Source organism: Epargyreus clarus, unplaced genomic scaffold (genome assembly GCF_041222505.1).
Source record: "Epargyreus clarus isolate Ecla_fem2 unplaced genomic scaffold, WU_Ecla_fem_2.2 ptg000017l, whole genome shotgun sequence".
Classification (NCBI taxonomy): Eukaryota; Metazoa; Arthropoda; class Insecta; order Lepidoptera; family Hesperiidae; genus Epargyreus; species Epargyreus clarus.
In genome coordinates, this window is record NW_027332225.1 from 4,984,202 (window position 1) to 5,002,266 (window position 18,065).

The 18,065-nt window shown below is 33.3% G+C and overlaps 2 protein-coding genes across 4 annotated transcripts in view; both read right to left on the bottom strand.

Moving 5' to 3' along the window:
* LOC140748918 (protein unc-13 homolog B-like) overlaps positions 1 to 18,065 on the bottom strand; it is a 338,912-nt gene that overhangs the window by 74,487 nt on the left and 246,360 nt on the right. For all 3 annotated transcript variants that reach the window (XM_073081879.1, XM_073081878.1, XM_073081880.1), the window contains 4 exons: positions 5,422 to 5,465; positions 5,006 to 5,096; positions 2,927 to 3,001; positions 1,945 to 2,164 (listed from right to left, as the gene is read on the bottom strand). In XM_073081879.1, coding sequence (XP_072937980.1) covers positions 1,945 to 2,164; positions 2,927 to 3,001; positions 5,006 to 5,096; positions 5,422 to 5,465 — 430 coding nt within the window. The remainder of the gene's footprint in view (positions 1 to 1,944; positions 2,165 to 2,926; positions 3,002 to 5,005; positions 5,097 to 5,421; positions 5,466 to 18,065) is intronic.
* On the bottom strand, positions 5,546 to 13,468 carry LOC140748919 (uncharacterized). The gene has a single exon (XM_073081881.1). It carries the CDS (start codon positions 12,902 to 12,904, stop codon positions 8,306 to 8,308), a length of 4,599 nt encoding a protein of 1,532 aa, XP_072937982.1. The 5' UTR covers positions 12,905 to 13,468; the 3' UTR covers positions 5,546 to 8,305.

Sequence of the window (18,065 nt, forward strand, 5' to 3'; positions counted from 1 at the left end):
GCTGCATTTCAGACGCCGATTATCAGCGCTGATATTCCGCGCCGATAAATAGGCTTCTTTACAAAGGTAGCGTATAAAACGACCGTCATGCAATATTGTACTCATGCATAAATCGGACTAAAGTTGGCTACGACGATATTTTTATATTTTATTACCTTTCCGTAGCTGTCACATAGAAAGCTAAATCTAGCAGTTGGGGAGAACAAGCGTGGGTCTCACAGTTAGCATTAGGGATTTCAAAATCGGTACTTCATTTCGTTCCAAACAATAGCAAAATCAACGAATAGAAAATATACGAATGTATGAAGAATTTGTAAATCTAGAAACTTAATTATTTTTTATGATATTTGGATTTTCTTACGACTTATTACAAGACTTGTAATACTTAGAATTATGATTATTTCTAACCTGTGTGTGTCCTAAAATACTGTTATTTCTTGGACTTTAACGAAACTAAATGTAAAAAAAAAAATTGATAAAATGAAAAAAAAATCATTACACATTTATACTCGTATACCTACATTTCCATTTTATAAGTTCATACAAATTTAAAATTCCGTGGAATAAAATTCTTAAAACTTATTCGCAACTTACGTTTTATAGTTCTCAACATTTTCAACGAAAACTTTAAAATTTGAGATGGAAATGAAAATTATAAGAAGATACAAAATGAATGAAGTCTGGCACTCAGACACAAAGAACAAAGCTCTTTAGAATTCTAGATGACCCGTTTAGTATCATTCAAAGTGTTTAACGAATTAATGTCTTTGTAGAATGCCGGTTTTATATAAGTAACGAGTACGAAAAATGTTTATTTAAATGAAGACTTTATTCTTTAACTTAAAGACGTCAGTTTCAATCATAATTTTATATTTAAAATTATTGAACGTACAAGCAAAATATTATAAAATACTTTTCGTGGAGTTCCAGGATTAATTTTCTAATAATTAAGTGCCTTAATAGTATATAGTTTTTTATAATATACTCAATTCGATTTTTGTTTCGTCATTACTCGTCGTTATGCGTGATTACTGTAATGAGTCACTAAATAAAGTCACTATAAACTCGAACCAAAATTTATGCTGTACGTAATTTCTATAATAAACCAATATTAACATTCGAGAAACATCTCTTTTATTTCAAATTAATTATACCTCCTATTATTATTAATTATATAATAACACTAATTTAAAACAAATAAACTCGCACGTACTTAAAATTTAAGCCGATTTTTTTCAGCCTCGTCCAAAAGAGATCTTGTCGTCAATGAGTGACCTATCTAAGAGATACTCGACTCTACTTATGTTTAATAAGGGCGGATGGCGCTCGTGGTACTCTATGAAGATTACGACCTAATTCTATGCGGTTAGAACTTTATGAAGTAACGATCTTTTTGACACAAATAATTAGATTCAATTCAGAGACAGGTTTGATAGTTAAAGGGTTACACGACACAGAAGATAGACAGGGAAAGGGTTGGTTTATTTTGAATGTTTAGGTTAGGTTTTTAAGAATATTAGATTAAAATTTTTATTAAGATAAAAAATAAGTGCGAATTGGTTTTATGTCACTCTTTGGCGATATTATTTTTTAAATTATTGATGTTATTAAAAGAAACTTTTGGCAAATAATAGTTTTAAAATAGTCGTTTCGTCGTGTTGACGTGTGAGTTAACATTATACAAATACTGTAACTGTGTGAGTCACGAATGATTCTTTATGAAAACTTTTAAATAATGATTTAAAATTTTTGGATATCATATAGTGTCAAAAAAACTAAGCAATGAGATTTTATTCTAATAACAATTTCATTGAAAAATTTAAATCTTACGCAAAGATATCCGCAATAATTTTCAACATTCACGACTTACGAAACAAATAGACGCCTAACGCAATAAAACCAATTCACACCTACGAACGTACACAATCACAAAGCTCCACTTACTCTGAAGACAGTCAGCGTTGAGCAAATCCTTGCATTTCTCGTGGCATTTCACACCACACTCCGTACACCTAACCCCCTGCCTGGCTATACCCCATAGGAGGCCTTCACACTCGTAGCAATATGTGGGCGAAGTGGCCGTCCATAGGACAAAGTTGTGGGGCGTTGTCGATGATATGGGGTATATGAGCGCTTGTAACGTTTTTTTGTACACGTGCATTTTCTGGAACACATCTCATTATTAAATGGGTTTTAACAATATTTATTGAATTTGAATTAAGAGTCAAATGTTGTTCATAGTCTTCTGTAATCAAACGGAAATAGAAATTTATCAAAGTTCCGGCTGGTAAGAGTATGTGGAACGCGATAGGTTTTTGCCATCCACAGTTTAAAAATTTAAGCAACGCATATGCATTGCTGTTAGACATCAAACAACTTGCTTATAATTAATATATCATGTGTATAAAACCTGTAAAAATAAGTAGAATAAATACTGCTTTAAGATTTCAAGACTCGCCAAAAAAATAACAAAAAAATAATACCTTAATTTTCATAATTGTATATTATTGATACTTTTATATTGATAAGTCATGTCATAAAGTTGTTTGAAAAATAATTAATTACTAATTAGTTAATAAAGTTGCTTGAAAATTATTAATTATAATTATTATTTCGACATTTATTATACAAATAACTGATATAAAATAAAACACGTGATTTAATTAGGTAATAGGCTGAATATCAATCGAAAGCCAATTGTCATAATTATATAGAAATATAAGTACTAATTTGGAAATCAATTCCAGTAAATTAGCATACTGATTCTTTGTTAGTTAACTAATTGTTAAAATCAACGTATCTTTAGCTTTATTTTAATTGTAAATATTATTATTGTAATTCTTAGTTCAAAAGATATAGTCAACTTACATTATCCGGGCTAAAAGATGTAACAAAAGATAAATGATATATTGTATCTTCTACTCACCAACTCCTCATCATTCAACGTAGCCCGATGAACAGCTGACGTCAATCCGGCATTCCTTTTCGTGGCAGCCATGGTCTAAACATTAAAAAATATATGAATACATTTTACAAAACAATATTTTATTAAAATATTCAATATTTACGTGTTTAAAGAATCTCTCTTAAAACTTTCAATTATTTTGAAATTCTACAAAGTGGAGAAATTTTAGCCAGAAAATCACTCTGAAAGAGTAAATTCTCTAATATAACTCTTCTACACATGCCGTACTCCTATTAGCTGCTTCTCAAGCTTTTTATTCTGATACTGAAGTCGCAACCTTATCTACTTACTCAAAGGTACAAATTTTCCAATCTTATTAAAATTTTCACATATCCGACTGAAATTTTCAACAAAGAGTACAAAAATATTAATGTTTGTGCATGAAATGTCAACAAACCAAAACGTGTTCGTGTATCAACAATAAATTCAGTAATTCAAAGTTTCACACATATTACTGTTGAACAAATAATGGCGGTCTGTTTAAATATTTTTTTTATAACTGACCAAGCGCGTGCAAAGCGTTTGAAAACAACTGTTACACAAATGTTTATAACAATATTCAATTGAAACTAAAATAAAAAGAAATAACAGCAGAATCATGCAAAGGCTTCGTGATTAATAAAACTATATTATTTTACAAACAATGGTAATTACTTGCATACGATCGCTTGTAGTAAAAGAAGAAGAAAATAAATATATTGCATATCAAAAGCCGTAATCTATTTGCTGAACAAACATGCATAGAAAGATAGTGTTGTTGGGATAGAAATACCTTAAGAACCTGCGAGTCCATGGTTTAGGGGAAATGCAATGACATAATTAATTTTCATCAGGAATAAGTCAACACTTCACAGTGGTACTACGTCTATATTCATTTTAGGTGACCCCTAAGTTAGGTTCCGGATTTTCAAAAAAATCGGAACCTCTACATTTGGGTAGGTATAACCTACGTAGGTAGACAGGACAGACAATAAGGTAACATAAATACATCAAAGAAGATAGAAGGGTTAATATAGACCGTTTTAAAGTCGTTACAATATCCATCAAGTTTGGACAAAACGTAGGAGATCTTTCCTAAAATGTAATCAATGTAAACTTAATTAACATTTAGGAAAATTACAAAGAAATAACGCAAAGTATTCTTAATTACTTTTACATTAAGATTCATGAATCAGTTAAGAAATACTCAAATATTATAATCACGAACAAACACAAAAGTTAGCTTTAAAATATGAAATAATTTATCTTAAAAACTGTGTTATAAAATTTACATTAAATTGCAATAAAAATTCAATTATTTTCAATAAACACTTCGCTCGTAAATCTCCCACAGATTGTCCAAGAAATAAAGTCACAATATGGAAATATTCCGTTGAGAAGAAAACATTTATTACGCGCCTAATGTTACTAAGCATCAGGAAGCGTACGTCGAGCTTAACATCAACGGCCAGTTCCAAATATCTACCTTTTCTAAAGATTTTAATCGCGGATGAGCCATGGGCACAAAATTTGTGACATTGGCACAATAAATCCAATTTGAATTACGATACAACTGTCTCTTTTATCTATTTACGTAGCTCATTCAGTAAATTCACTCAGACAATTTTATTAAACTCATTTGTATTAAAATTCGAAGTTGTTGCATTAATGCCGAACGTGCCAACAATTTAAATTTTAGACGCGCCCGTCCATAATTTCAGCGTTCTAAATTTAAATTTCAAACCAATGAATCAGTGGGTTATTTTAAATAAATACCCATTTGTTGATCATAACAATGACACTCGTCCATTCAAAGCTCCGTTGTTTACGACACAGTAGATAACTTTAAAGTGATGTAAGTAAGCTACATATAAACTACATGCCACGGATTTTGTGCCACGGCCCACCTACAGATTGAAATCTCCGATACAACCTGTGCCTTTATGTCCCCATAAAATTTTACAGCGTAAGATAGTCAATTGAAACCGGCCTGATAAGAAAATAGCTAACTCGGATTCTGTACGAGTAATCCACTGGGTTAAATATTCGGGCGTTACTTACAAGTTCGGAGACGAGAGGAATTGACTTCCTCCTCGGTCGGATGTCTGGCATGCTGTCAATGTTGCTGTAAAACGGATTGTCTCCGGGATGCCTGTGATGTAAATGAAAAGGTTAATATATCCAATAAAACATCAATAATCTTGAATGGTCAATTAAAAATAGCTGGTTGTTTCCTGCTTCAATAGCTCCAGCTTATATTGAAATGTTGGAAATAATTATTAGCAAAAGTCATTAGACACATGAATTTAAAAAATCTCATATATTATAGAAAATCCTTTACGCCGTACGCGGTAAAATAACAAGCTCAAAAACAACAATTATTATTCACATTAACCACATCAATAAAAATTACACAATGGCATAATTGTGTATTATTACAAATACTATTAATTCATATTACGTCTAGTTTCACATACCCATTTCCTCGGCCACCCTGCTCGTTGAATCCACCTGATCCATTCTAAAAACAAACAAAAAAACAACAATTAAATAACAAAAAATAAAAATTAACTAAAAACCTAACATTTATTTCATAAACAATACAATAACAATAAATATAACAACAACACATTTTAATGTTTACATTTCGATAAAGAAATTCCATTTTCACATTTCATTGTTTGAAATATTTATTTTGTTGTTAATCTTCATTGGGATTACATTTATTTGTATAATTTAATTCAAATTTTGTGCATAAATAGTGAAAAAGTTAAAAATAAATGCAATTCTTATCACGAATAATCGAGCTCTTAAAATACCGATCATTAAAATTCGTTTATATTTAGGAAATAATTTATCGAAATGTAATAACATATGCAAACAACTATTATCTAAGTAAATACTACAAATGGAGAATTAATATTGTGTAAACAATATATTTTTCTTATAATATAATGTAACGAATATTAATATTGTTGTATATCAGAGATTTAAAGCATTTAGTAATCGGCAGACTGTTTTCTTCGCGTTATTAGCAATCACCTTATACATATTAGCAGTTAGCGATGTTAGGATTCAAGTGTGCGCCTGTAGTCAATTACTTTTAGCACTTGTCTCGTTGCCAGCGAAAAGTATCAGGCGATAAAATATTTTCGTTAAATTAACAATTGCTGGACTATACAGAAAAACAACACATTCTGGAGTAAAAGGTCAGTTAGAGTAACCTATTATCTCATTCTCATACCGTTTTCCAGACTCCCTGCGATACCTAATTTTTAATGTGTTTTGATCTTATTGAAACGATATTATAATAATAGTTTGAGTCGTTGCTCGTCAGTAGTGAAACAAGTGACTTAGGCTAACATGAGATCGAATAAAGCATCCCATAATAATGTTATTATAATTTAACCGAAGCTTACAATTTAATAATTGTGTGTTTCTATAACGATTCTCATCTCCCATACAAAGTCACTATAATACCTATCATCTACGTACAACATGTTACATAAAGTGCCAGCTACTTTTATGTAAGTGTAAGGAACTACACGAATACCTACGTCATTTTTCTCTAAAATAGTTAATAATATCATTTTAAATATTACGACGAAGACTTATCGGCTCGAAGTATGACCATCAATATGAATAATATGAGTTTTGATTAAAATGTATCCCCGTACAATGATATCATGTTGAAGATGATATATTTGATTACACGTTAAAATGGACATAATATTTCAATACTTATATGTATGGATAATACATTAAATTTAGTATAAATATATAAAGTTATTTTATAGACATCGAAAGCTACACCATTCTCGTACCTAATGTCTATTATTATTTCATAATTAGTTGATTACTATCGTGCGTCGAAATTTGAAAATGACTCTTTAAATATACTTCATTTAATATGAATATTTGGTTTACGACCGATTGTAAAGGAACGATTCTGCGATTCATGATATGAAATGATATGACGGCAAGTGATTTTGTACATTTGTGTTCCCCGAGCCGTTAAACAGCATATGAAATGATTCATGTCTCTGAAATAGCGCTTAGCACTCAATCCATAAATTAACTTACACTACGCCATAATGGTACCACTAAGGGCTGAATACACACGATACGGCGTTACATCGTTGCTGCGACGCCGTGTAATGTCACATCGTAGAAATGACGTGCGTCGTAAAAATCACAATGTGAAAATTGGTGATGCAATCTTGCTTCAACTTATTCGAAAGTGATTTCCATTATTCTTGATGGCACGAAAAGATAAAAATCACTTAGGAAAATTTAATTAAGTATCACCAATTTTCATAGTGTGGTGATTTTTACGACGTACGTAATAGATTGTCACGACGTGACATTGCAAATGTATACGTTGACGCGTCATGTCACGTGACGTCGTATCGTGTGTAAGTGTTTTAGCCGTAATACTGAACAAAGCTACGATTACATAAATGCTCATATGGAGACTTAATCAATTTCACACAAATTTACGAACTTCAATTAAGTATATACCATCTGTTTATAAGTCTTAAGCTGTATAAAACGCAATATCATGTATAGCTATTATATATTATGTTTTAAGAGTCTTTCATGTCTATTGCTTGTTAAATCTAGTTATTGCCATAATCAAATAGAAACAACGTCAATATCTATAAGTAAAATTAATGAATTGTATTATTAGCATGAATGTAATGTGAACCGAGTTTGTATATCATGAGATTGTATACAATTAATACTAAATAAACGTTTAAAATTGTAATAAATAATATAATAAATTGTATAAACGTGAAGAATCAGTTAAAATATCAAACGTAAAGAGGCTTGCTCGAAAAAGTCTTGTCAACTGAGTTAATATATCTTTTACGCACTATTCGTTTGTGTTATTTATCTTCACACTGTGCATATGCACATCGTGCGTAGATTTAACCATGCTAGAAAGCAGACGCATACCTAACTCTATGCATAGTGCGTGGACAAACAGCATGAATTAACTGCGTACGTGAATTTAGAATAAATGCATTTGGTTGAAAAAATATAAAAGATCACAACCACGGTTTTCTGTTACAGTAATGTGTGTTATGTATCAGTTATATTGTTTAATTTACTTTGAAATACTAACAAAATGCTTTCAAATAGTATAAATAATCTTCATTTATATTATTTTAATCTATATAGTCATAGTATTAAGTATAAATATCGTAACTTTACTCTTTGTATCAATTATTAAAATGACAAGCAGATTACATAATTTTGCAAAGGCATTCATTGAGTAACATGAGTATTTTCTTTTTTATTTAGTATAATTATTATGATTATATACTCGTTTCTAATTTCTAAAAAGGATTAATATATTTAACTCTTTACTCTAATCTCATGAAATTTTTGCATAAGATAACTTACACCCGCGCTGACTTTGTCCTTTTCGGTAGATGTCGCTGTTGTAGTCGCCGGTGTCTCCGCTGTCTTTTCTTCCGCTTTTCGATCTTTCAGGGCTTTCAAAAGTTTCCATTTGCTGCCAACAGGAGCGTCGGCTGGCGGTGGTGGTTCAGCAGGTGGTGGCGCCTCTTGACGCATCGGTGGTAATTCATCGTCATCTTCAAACTCATCCCCACTTTGCACTGGACTATCGGGGCCTGACGTCTCGCCGGATCCAGAATCAGCGTAAGATTTATCATCATCTGACTCCTTTTCAGGGAATTCGTCGTCGGTTTTATCAGATATAGTCGGGAATGTTGTGACGTCCTTCCAAGTTTCTTCTGGAGGCGTCTTGTCATATTTGGTTTTTACTGTTGCCGTTTTAAGTTTAAGCTCTCTGAGCACAAAAGACATTTTTTCTTTCAAATTTTCATCTGGCTCATTCGTTAATAGTTCTTCCATTTCTGGTTCCTCGGCCAAAGTTTGCTCTCTTTCTGCTTCTAATTGAGATTGATGTTCCATTTCTTCCAATTTTCTCAATTCATAACAATACCATTCATCTTCTGAATCAATGCTATCTTCAGTACTCTGTCTTCTTGATGACACTCTAGACCCGCTTCTCCAAGAATGTGTACTTCTACTGTCATCGTCTTCATGTTTATTGGGTATTTCCAAACTTTGTTGATGCCGGGGTTGAAATTTATTTGTAATCCCTCTATTACTTTGTATAGATGGACTTCGTTCTTGATAAATACTAGACTCTTCAGGTGCTATACTACTTACAATTTCTGGAGCACTCGCCTTTCGCTGTCTTTTATCTTTTTGATTTACTGTATCATCTGGTTGTTGTTCTTGTAAACTCATTTCTAACTTTGGTGGAGAAGTATCACCCATTTGTTCATCTGATTGGTCATCAGATACGGATGAAGATTTACGAAGACGGTATTTTCCCAGAGCCCGTGACACAGTAAACTCTTGCGAGCTTCCACTATAAGACTTATTATTTTCACTTAACCCATCTTCAGATGCTGTAGCTGCTTTTTTCACATCACCTACTGTAGCAAACAGGGAAGCTGGTGACTGATTGTCTTCTTTTTCATCGTCTTCAAAAAGATCAATGTTGGATATATCCGTATCAATATCTAGCTTCTCTAGTTCATTTATGTTATCTTTTTTCATCTGACTAACACGTGCAAAATGAAAATCGATATCATCACTTTTATCCCTCGGTATGGCATTACTAGTTGCATATTTTTCATTTTCTTCTAAAATGCATTCATCTTCGTCTTCGTCATCATGGAAATCAACTCCTTGTTGTTGCAATTCTTGAAGCCTTAGTTGCTGTTCCACTATTTCTTGGTTGTTATTTTTTCTTTGTTTAGGTTTAGGTGGAACTTTGGCAAACATATTACCCTCATGAGTTGAATCCGAAAATACGCTATCACTGTCTTCAGACTGAGCACTTGACCGACCACCTGACCATTCAGTTTCTGAAGTCTCAGGATCTGACAGTGACTGATGACTGGCTTGGTGTTTTCTTCTGGCCTTTTGTAGTAAGCCTGACATTGATGCAACTAGATGATACTTCTTTTTTCGTCTCTGAGCTGATAATATTCTTTCTTTCAATGTTTTTTCTTGTTGCTGTTGTTGTTGTTCCTCTTCCACAGAGTCTACGCCAGACGGCAAAGAATGTGATCTGTGTTTTTTTGGTAAGTGTAAGTCAGGCAACCAGTGGCTCATAGAAGACATAGCAGATTTCAATGAAGATGTGCGTTTAGGTTTTTTTGCTTGTTTGTCATGAGACTTTCCTTTGAAATTAGATGATATCGAAACATACCCGGATTCCGTTACCAATACTCCAGTGGAATCAACATATTGTTCTTTTCTCATTTTACTGTGATCTGCTGGTTGCTTTTCATACCCTTCTTCATTCATAATGTTTCCATTACGTTGATCATATTGTTGTTGTTTAAAATATTCCTGTTGTAATTGAGTTTGAAATTGTTTTCTTTCAGTTATATTTAAAGAATGTGATTTCAAACTAGACGTTTCCATTGAACTAGTAGGTGATCTACTACCAGCTTGCCATGAGAGCTGATCTTCTATAGACGCTCGTTTCGGTAAATCATACCTACTTGAAGTTGGGTAGTATGACAATGCATCGGTTAAATTTCCTGTAGGGTACCCTGCACGGTGACCTGCTTTATAACCATTTTGATAAAAGTGAGGATCACTCGCACCCATTGTATTTGCCCTTGTAAGTGGTTTTCGAGTCGCATTCGCTGCTTGCATAACAACAGTTTGTGCATGATAACTAGGCTCTGGTGGATATGAATCAACTGGTTGTTTCGTTAAAGGCTCTTCAATTTCATTTCTATCTAATAACTCGGAAAAACTTCTATCTTCAGATAACATTCCCCTTGGAGTACTATATACAGTTGTAAAAATTGGTTGTCTATTTCCTGCTACAGAATAAATCGATGGCGCTTCATTTCCATAATAATATTCTGCAATATTGCTGAGAGTATTTTGATTAAAACCATTATCGATTTTATCTTGTAATTTGGTAATATCCACCATGCTACTCATATCCGTAAAGTTTTCACCTTGTCGAGAAATATATTCTCTTTTATTAGTTTTATCTTCATAGGTATATGAATCAACTAGGGTTTCTAAGTAGGGTTTTCCATCAATTTCGTAAGATGTTTTTTGAGCTGATTGCGGAGAAGGAATCCTCATTTTATGACTTTCATGACCGCTATGAGTGATTCTTCCCGTCTTTGGTGATCCTGGACTTTTTTCTAAACTAGACCAACCGCTCATCGAGGATAATCCGGAATCAGATTTAGCCGCAACAATATTGGCAGCATCTCTTTTTACATGTTTTGGTGATGTTTTAGGTGATTTAGGAGATCTTGGGCTAAGGCGCATGTTGTCTGGCTGAATAGCGCCTGTTGATAACATCGACTGATTTATAGACATTTCATTGTTATTTTCAATAGTAGAAAAAAGTTCAGCTCCATTAGGTGGGGCTGGCGGAGGAGGACTCGGTGACTTTCGTACCCTACTTCCTTCCTCAAAACTTAAGTCTAGCCTATTGTCAGTAGGTTCATCATAAATTTCATGAACAGATAAAGGAGAATGTTGGTCTACCGTGCCTTTATAAATATCGTTTAAAGCCTGGGGTGTACCTTTAGAATAATACTGCTTTCTGGGAGGTTCTGGTATTTGATACGACGGACTGTATTCAAAACGTTCCCTCGAAAGTGCGCTCGGAGATTTTGATGACTTTGCAGCATTTATCTCAGCGTTAGCTACCGCTGAACTGTAAGCTAACCGACCCGTAACGGTTGTATAAGGTTCTGTAGTCGTTCTTTCAGGTACAAATTTACGTCGAGGTGATAATGTTGGTGGTAAATAATCTAAAGTCCTTTCTGGTGCTATATTGTCTGAAAGTGATAACCTTGACGGAGACTTCTCCCTTATAATATTTTCTTTAGGCATAGTTAAAATAAAATCATCAAAACTTTTCATCATATCGGTGATTGCCCAATTTTCACCGCCCGTGTACATACTCTTTAGTTGTTCATTTATAATATTACCATCTTCGACCAACGTTTTTGCTTCTATGTCTCTATCGTGTTTCGATGTTACTTTAGTTTCTGGACTAAGAAGTCTAGTTTTCAAGTCTTTTAACTCTCTCGAATCTTTATGCAATTGAGTTGTCAACCTATCTAATTCATGTAATTTATCTACTGTGATTTGATCAATTGTACTTAAGGTAGACAAATGTACTAAATCTCTTTCACTTATACCAGGTCCACCTTGTAAACCACGGTAGTCTTTATAATCTGTTGCACTATAAATTTGTCTAGAAGTCGTAGGCATTATTTCTATTTCAGGTTCCTCTGGAGCTTCCCAAATCATGTCTAACTGTGAAGGTGGCCTAGAAGTTTCTTCGCAAACAAGGTCATCTCGGTACGCTTGATTTAAACTTCTATAGAAAGCTTCATTTGATTCCATACTTTCTTCCGGTTGGTCTAATAATACTGCTGATCTTCCAATATCCAGTCCTTCTTCTATGCCATCCTCAATTGTGCCATTACCTAGTATTTCTCGTATAACTTCGAGTCTTGTAATAGGATCTCTAGAGGTAGCCGTCCGACACGTGTAAAAATCGAGTAGAGTTGATATTACACCCTGTTGATCTGCGAGTAAGGCTTCTAATCTTTCCAATCGTTCCCACATCCTGACGTACTCTTGGCTAAGTAGGTCCAATGCTCGCCAGGCATACTTGAGTTCCGTTTCGAGAATGTTAAGTCGTGTGCCGAGTCGTTCCATATAGTCGCTGATGATGTAATCCCCAGAATAGGGAGGCAGGTCTGGGGGTAGCGTCAGGGATCCACAGTCGTCCATATCGACCTCGACACCCCCACTCCCGCCGCCCTCGCTTTCCTCCATCACGCCGCTTGCGACACCCCCAGCATTGTCGTGAATTTCGCGCATCATCTTCGGTTCGGATAGTGGTTCGGACATAACATTCCTCACTATGAGTCATCCCATATCGTTTTCCTTTTAACACTTCCTACGTAAAACAGTCCTCTGTCACTGACAGTTACTTCTGAATTCATTTTAGCACTTCAAAAACTTCACCACATATTGTTTCTTTTTAAACACTCCCTACATAAACTATATTTCAACACACTATGTATACTTTGTACTTCGACGGAATGAACTTGATAATTTTACATCAAAAATATATTTTGATAAATATTGTATATCACTTTGCTGAAAAGATATGGATATTAGAAATTGTTATAGGATATTAACACTAGTATGGTCATAAACCATGTTATGGGCACACTAGTGATGGGAAAGAGAAAACCTCTTCGGAACACGTAAACTTCAACATGTCTGACATTATCTGGGATATAAGATAAAAATATTTTTTTACGTATTAAGTTCATTTTTTAAGAAAAAAGTTGACATGTTCCTTTAGGAGGCAGCTAAGCGGTTCGTAATAGATTCCACATGAGCATGTACGACAGAGGTGGAAGGCGTCACCCGGGAAGGGATGGGAGAGGAACGGGATTAAAAGGGCTACACCACCGCTTCGCTAAATCTTTGGAAGGGGGATGACGTAAGGATTTCGTGGATACACTTTTGAGTGGTAAACAAAACTACAACGCAATGAAGTTATTCTGTTATATTTTGCTTAAACATGTTTGAATTTCGAATTATGTAAAAATATATTGTTTTAATATTTTAAAGTTTTTAAAATTTTTGATAAAATATTTAAAAAAGTCTTAATTTTATTGTCCTTTTTTTAACTATACATTTTTTTAAATTGTATTTTTATACATTTTATTTAATCTATGTTTATTATGAATACTTCATTTTATTCTTTTAATTTGTATTTATAAAATTTTAATGGAAATGTAATATCACGACATTAATGAAGTTAATATCATGAGTATTCATGAGCCATAAAACACATTTGATCTTAACTTAAATCTTGAAGCTTCGCTATAAGGATATCGAATATAATAGCAACGTATATGGGTAAACAAAGAGATATCCCTAAGTACACTATAAACAAAAAGGGGTTATCCGAAACACCAAATATTTTGATTACTCCTCGAAACACGGTCCCAATTCTGCGCGTATCGGATTTCGATAAACTCCTTAAGTTTGTACAATTTCCTTTGAGAATGTACATTAAGTCGTATATTCGTGTAAACATATTATATTATCACGATTGTAAATTGTTTCCTTAGTAACAGAGATAGCACTGTGGGCTTTGATGTTTGAATTGCAAGCGTCTTTAGAGATCCTTGTTTCCAAATTATGTACTTGGGGGTATATCAATAAGCTGTCAATGACTACTGAGGTACTAAGCACTGTACTAGTGTTCAAATTGCTTATCTTATTCATTTTGAATTGCGCTAATAAACACAAAACCTACATCAATAGTATATATTAACTTTTCCCAGGAATAATTATTGTATCTTGTACTAAAACCGTAGCAAAAACCGTTACATAGTTCTTAGGATAAACCTACACAGGAAGATGTCGCTGAATAGGTCAACTTATAAAAAATGTCTATACGAGAAATATATTTATGTATTTGAGATCACAGTATCGCAAACACAATTATAAAAGAAAGACCACTAAATAAGACAGAATAACTAAATAAGAAACGTAACCTATCCACAAAGTTAAACAATGTCGGGTGCAGTCTGAAGTTGGGTGGGTGACCGCTAGTGGCTTAATTTTTCGTATGTTCTTTAATTAATGGTATATATGTAGCGCAAACACAATTATAAAACAAAGACCACTAAATAAGACAGATTAACAAGTAGGTATTTGCGTAACTTTAATCTGATGAAAGACGGTTTATTACTTGATCGGTCTACAACGCCACAGTGTAAACGAAACCAGACGCGATCCATTAAACGAAGTCTCAATATAACCTTATAGAGGCGTAAATGTCTTAATTTGGGCTTTTACGAACGATGCAAAGCAATCTATAAGTAATTGCCTTTCTTAGGACTAAAAGACTTATTACATTGTAAGCGATGAACTAAGCGTGTTATTAGATTGAATACTAGGGTTGTCGTTAAAAAATAATGTTTTTGTGACGCCCCAAAAATCCTTCCTTTTGACGAAAAATGACGGGAATATATATTTTTTTGGGTTTAAACAAAAATAACACGTGCCGCCGACCGTATCAGACGACGTTGAAACAGTTATACATCATTCAAGTGTCAATAATAATAATGATAAGCATTTTTGAAGACATTGGTATATTTTATATTGTTGACGTTTTAGTAACAATTGAGCTTAAACCATTGTTAGCCATGTTAGTATTGTTGGTAATTGCTATCTCCACACAATAATAAGGCTAGCCAATAGCTAAAACATTAATTTATTCCTACCGTAAAAGGATTTTCGCCTATCGCCTATTCATAGACGGTGTGCCAACCAAATGAACCGGTGACAACAAACCCAAAGAGTAAAGTTCCTTGGAATGGCAATCTCCGATTGAAACGTTTGGCGACTTGCCAAAACCCGCCAAAGTTTTAGTCAACGCTAATTGGATTTGTAGCCACGTTGTATGAAATAATTCGCCAAGTGCGAGTCAAACTTGCACACGGAGGATTCCGTGCCACCGAATTTTCATTTCCTTTTTTTTTACATTTGTTTTCATAGCAACCATAGAAAGAAAAAAATTAAAATGTCTGTCTGAATTACTATTCAATAGATAAAGCGACGAAAGAAAACAGTTTCTTGTAAGAAGACCAATTAATTACTTTTAAGATTTTTTAATATTTTTTGCTTTAGCGGCCATAATATTTTGTGAAAATTTCGAATGTCTATCTATTACTGATCCAGATATAGAACCTTGTGACAGACAGACGGACAGACAGCAAAGGCTTAGTAATAGGGTTCCGTTTTTACCCTTAGGATACGGAACCCTAAAAGTATGATAATTTTTTGATGGTGCTTAGCGAGCGGGATTCCCTCAACCCACTTTGCATAAAGTTTCACTTTACGGTGCCCAGTTATATCGTGTGTGGCGTTTATGTACTTTACTTGTTAAACTTAGTGTTCTGGTTTGGTTTTCTATGAAGTGGATTTAATAGATTATCTTATATGTTAATTAATATTTTAAGTAGTAAATCCTACCTCATATGCAATTTGGGTCTGATCTGAAATAAAACCGGATTTAACATGAGCTAGATCACAGATGCGTTAACTACTATCTGAATTCGGTTCGGTTTAAAGTATCTTTATTGTCTTAAGAAATAACAAAATTTCACTTACAAGACAACTTGTGCTAACTTATGAATAGGTTTGTAATTGGCGACTTAAAATCAAAATACGATTGAAACAATCACTGTCGTATGAAGAAAGAAGTGCGGCCTTTATTTACCCATTCGGTGTAAAAATGTACAAGTTTTTTTAAGAAACCATCCGCCCGCATTTTTACACAATAAATATAAATATTTTCTGATATTTGGCTTAGGTAAATTGTAATCGAAATCATCATCCCGTATTAATCGGACAGATAGATTTTAAAATAACTTTAATAATTAGATATTTTCAATACAGTTAAAATTAGCTAGAAAATTCTAAAACGTTTTTCATTTAAATTTATACGTCCCTTATTCCATTATATGTAACAGTTATTCAGTTTCATAATATTATTTTCCCAACTCTACCTACTTTTCCCAAATGCTGCGAGCATTTCCCGAATGTTGTATGTAAAGTGCGCCTTTGTAATCTAATTCTTGCACTTCGCGAATCTACTCCGCTGCGACGCTCTACTTCATTAGGTAGATATTCACTTTAATATCTAGTAGGTATATTACATTTACTGACGAAATTATATTTGGACGTTGGAGACTACAAGGACAACTTCCTTTCATGTTTTTAATATGTATACAGTTACACAGATTCATAATATTATATTCCCAACTCTACCTACTTTTTCCAAATGCTACGAGCATTTCCTGAATGTTGTGTGTAAAGTGCGCCTTTGTGATCTAATTCTTGCACTCCGCGCCTCTACTCCGCTGCGACGCTCTACTTCATTAAGTAGATATTAAGTTTAATATCTAGTAGGTTTCGTTTTCTGACGAAAATATTCCTTTTGATTTATTTAATATATATACAGTAATAGAGCTTCATAATATTACACTCCCAACTCTACCTACTTTTCTCAAACGCTACGAGCATTTCCCGAATGTTGTATGTAAAGTGCGCCTTTGTAATCTAATTCCTGCACTCCGCGACTCTACTCCGCTGCGACGTTCTACTTCATTAAGTAGATATTAACCTTAATATTTAGTAGGTATATTACGTTTTCTGACGAAAATATATTTGGAATTTGGAAGCTACAAAAACGAACTTCCTTTTGATTTATTTAATATGTATACAGTTACACAGATTCATAATATTAATTTCCCAACTCTACCTACTTTTCCCAAATGGTACGAGCATTTCCTGAATGTTGTATGTAAAGTGCGCCTTTGTAATCTAATTCCTGCACTCCGCGACTCTACTCCGCTGCGACGCTCTACTTCATTAGGTAGATATTAACTTTAATATCTAGTAGGTATACTTGTTTTACTTTTCTAATAATAAGTTCAGTAATATTATTAAAATATACTTTACGTGCAGTATACTTAAACCTTATTTATTTATAATTGTTTTTCTCATTTATAGAAAGGGACAAAAAGAGTAAAGAATTCGCATAATAACATTAGTATGTTAATATAACTCCTTTTAACGTTAAAAAGATATAATTAAAGGCGTAATTATAAAATTACATTAATTAATGTTTAGTATAAAACAATGGAAGAAAATATGTTTTCGTAGCTGGTTGCGAAACTTTTGTCACTAGCCTGAAACCTCGATGCGAATATATTATTTAGATGTGCTATATAAATCACAGGATAATCCGATATACCGCGCAGTAAATTCTAAACCAGTTGAAAAATGTTAGCGTAACAGTTACTAAACTGTTCGATTTTAAACGAAAATATGAATATAAAACGTTGATGCACCGAAAGCCGTAAAATGAACAACATGTATCATACGTGACGTAATATTACGACAGTTTAGAAAAATCCGCGCGATGATGGATCCAATGTAGTGGTACTGGTGGTCCTGTTATTCAGTAAAACATTTA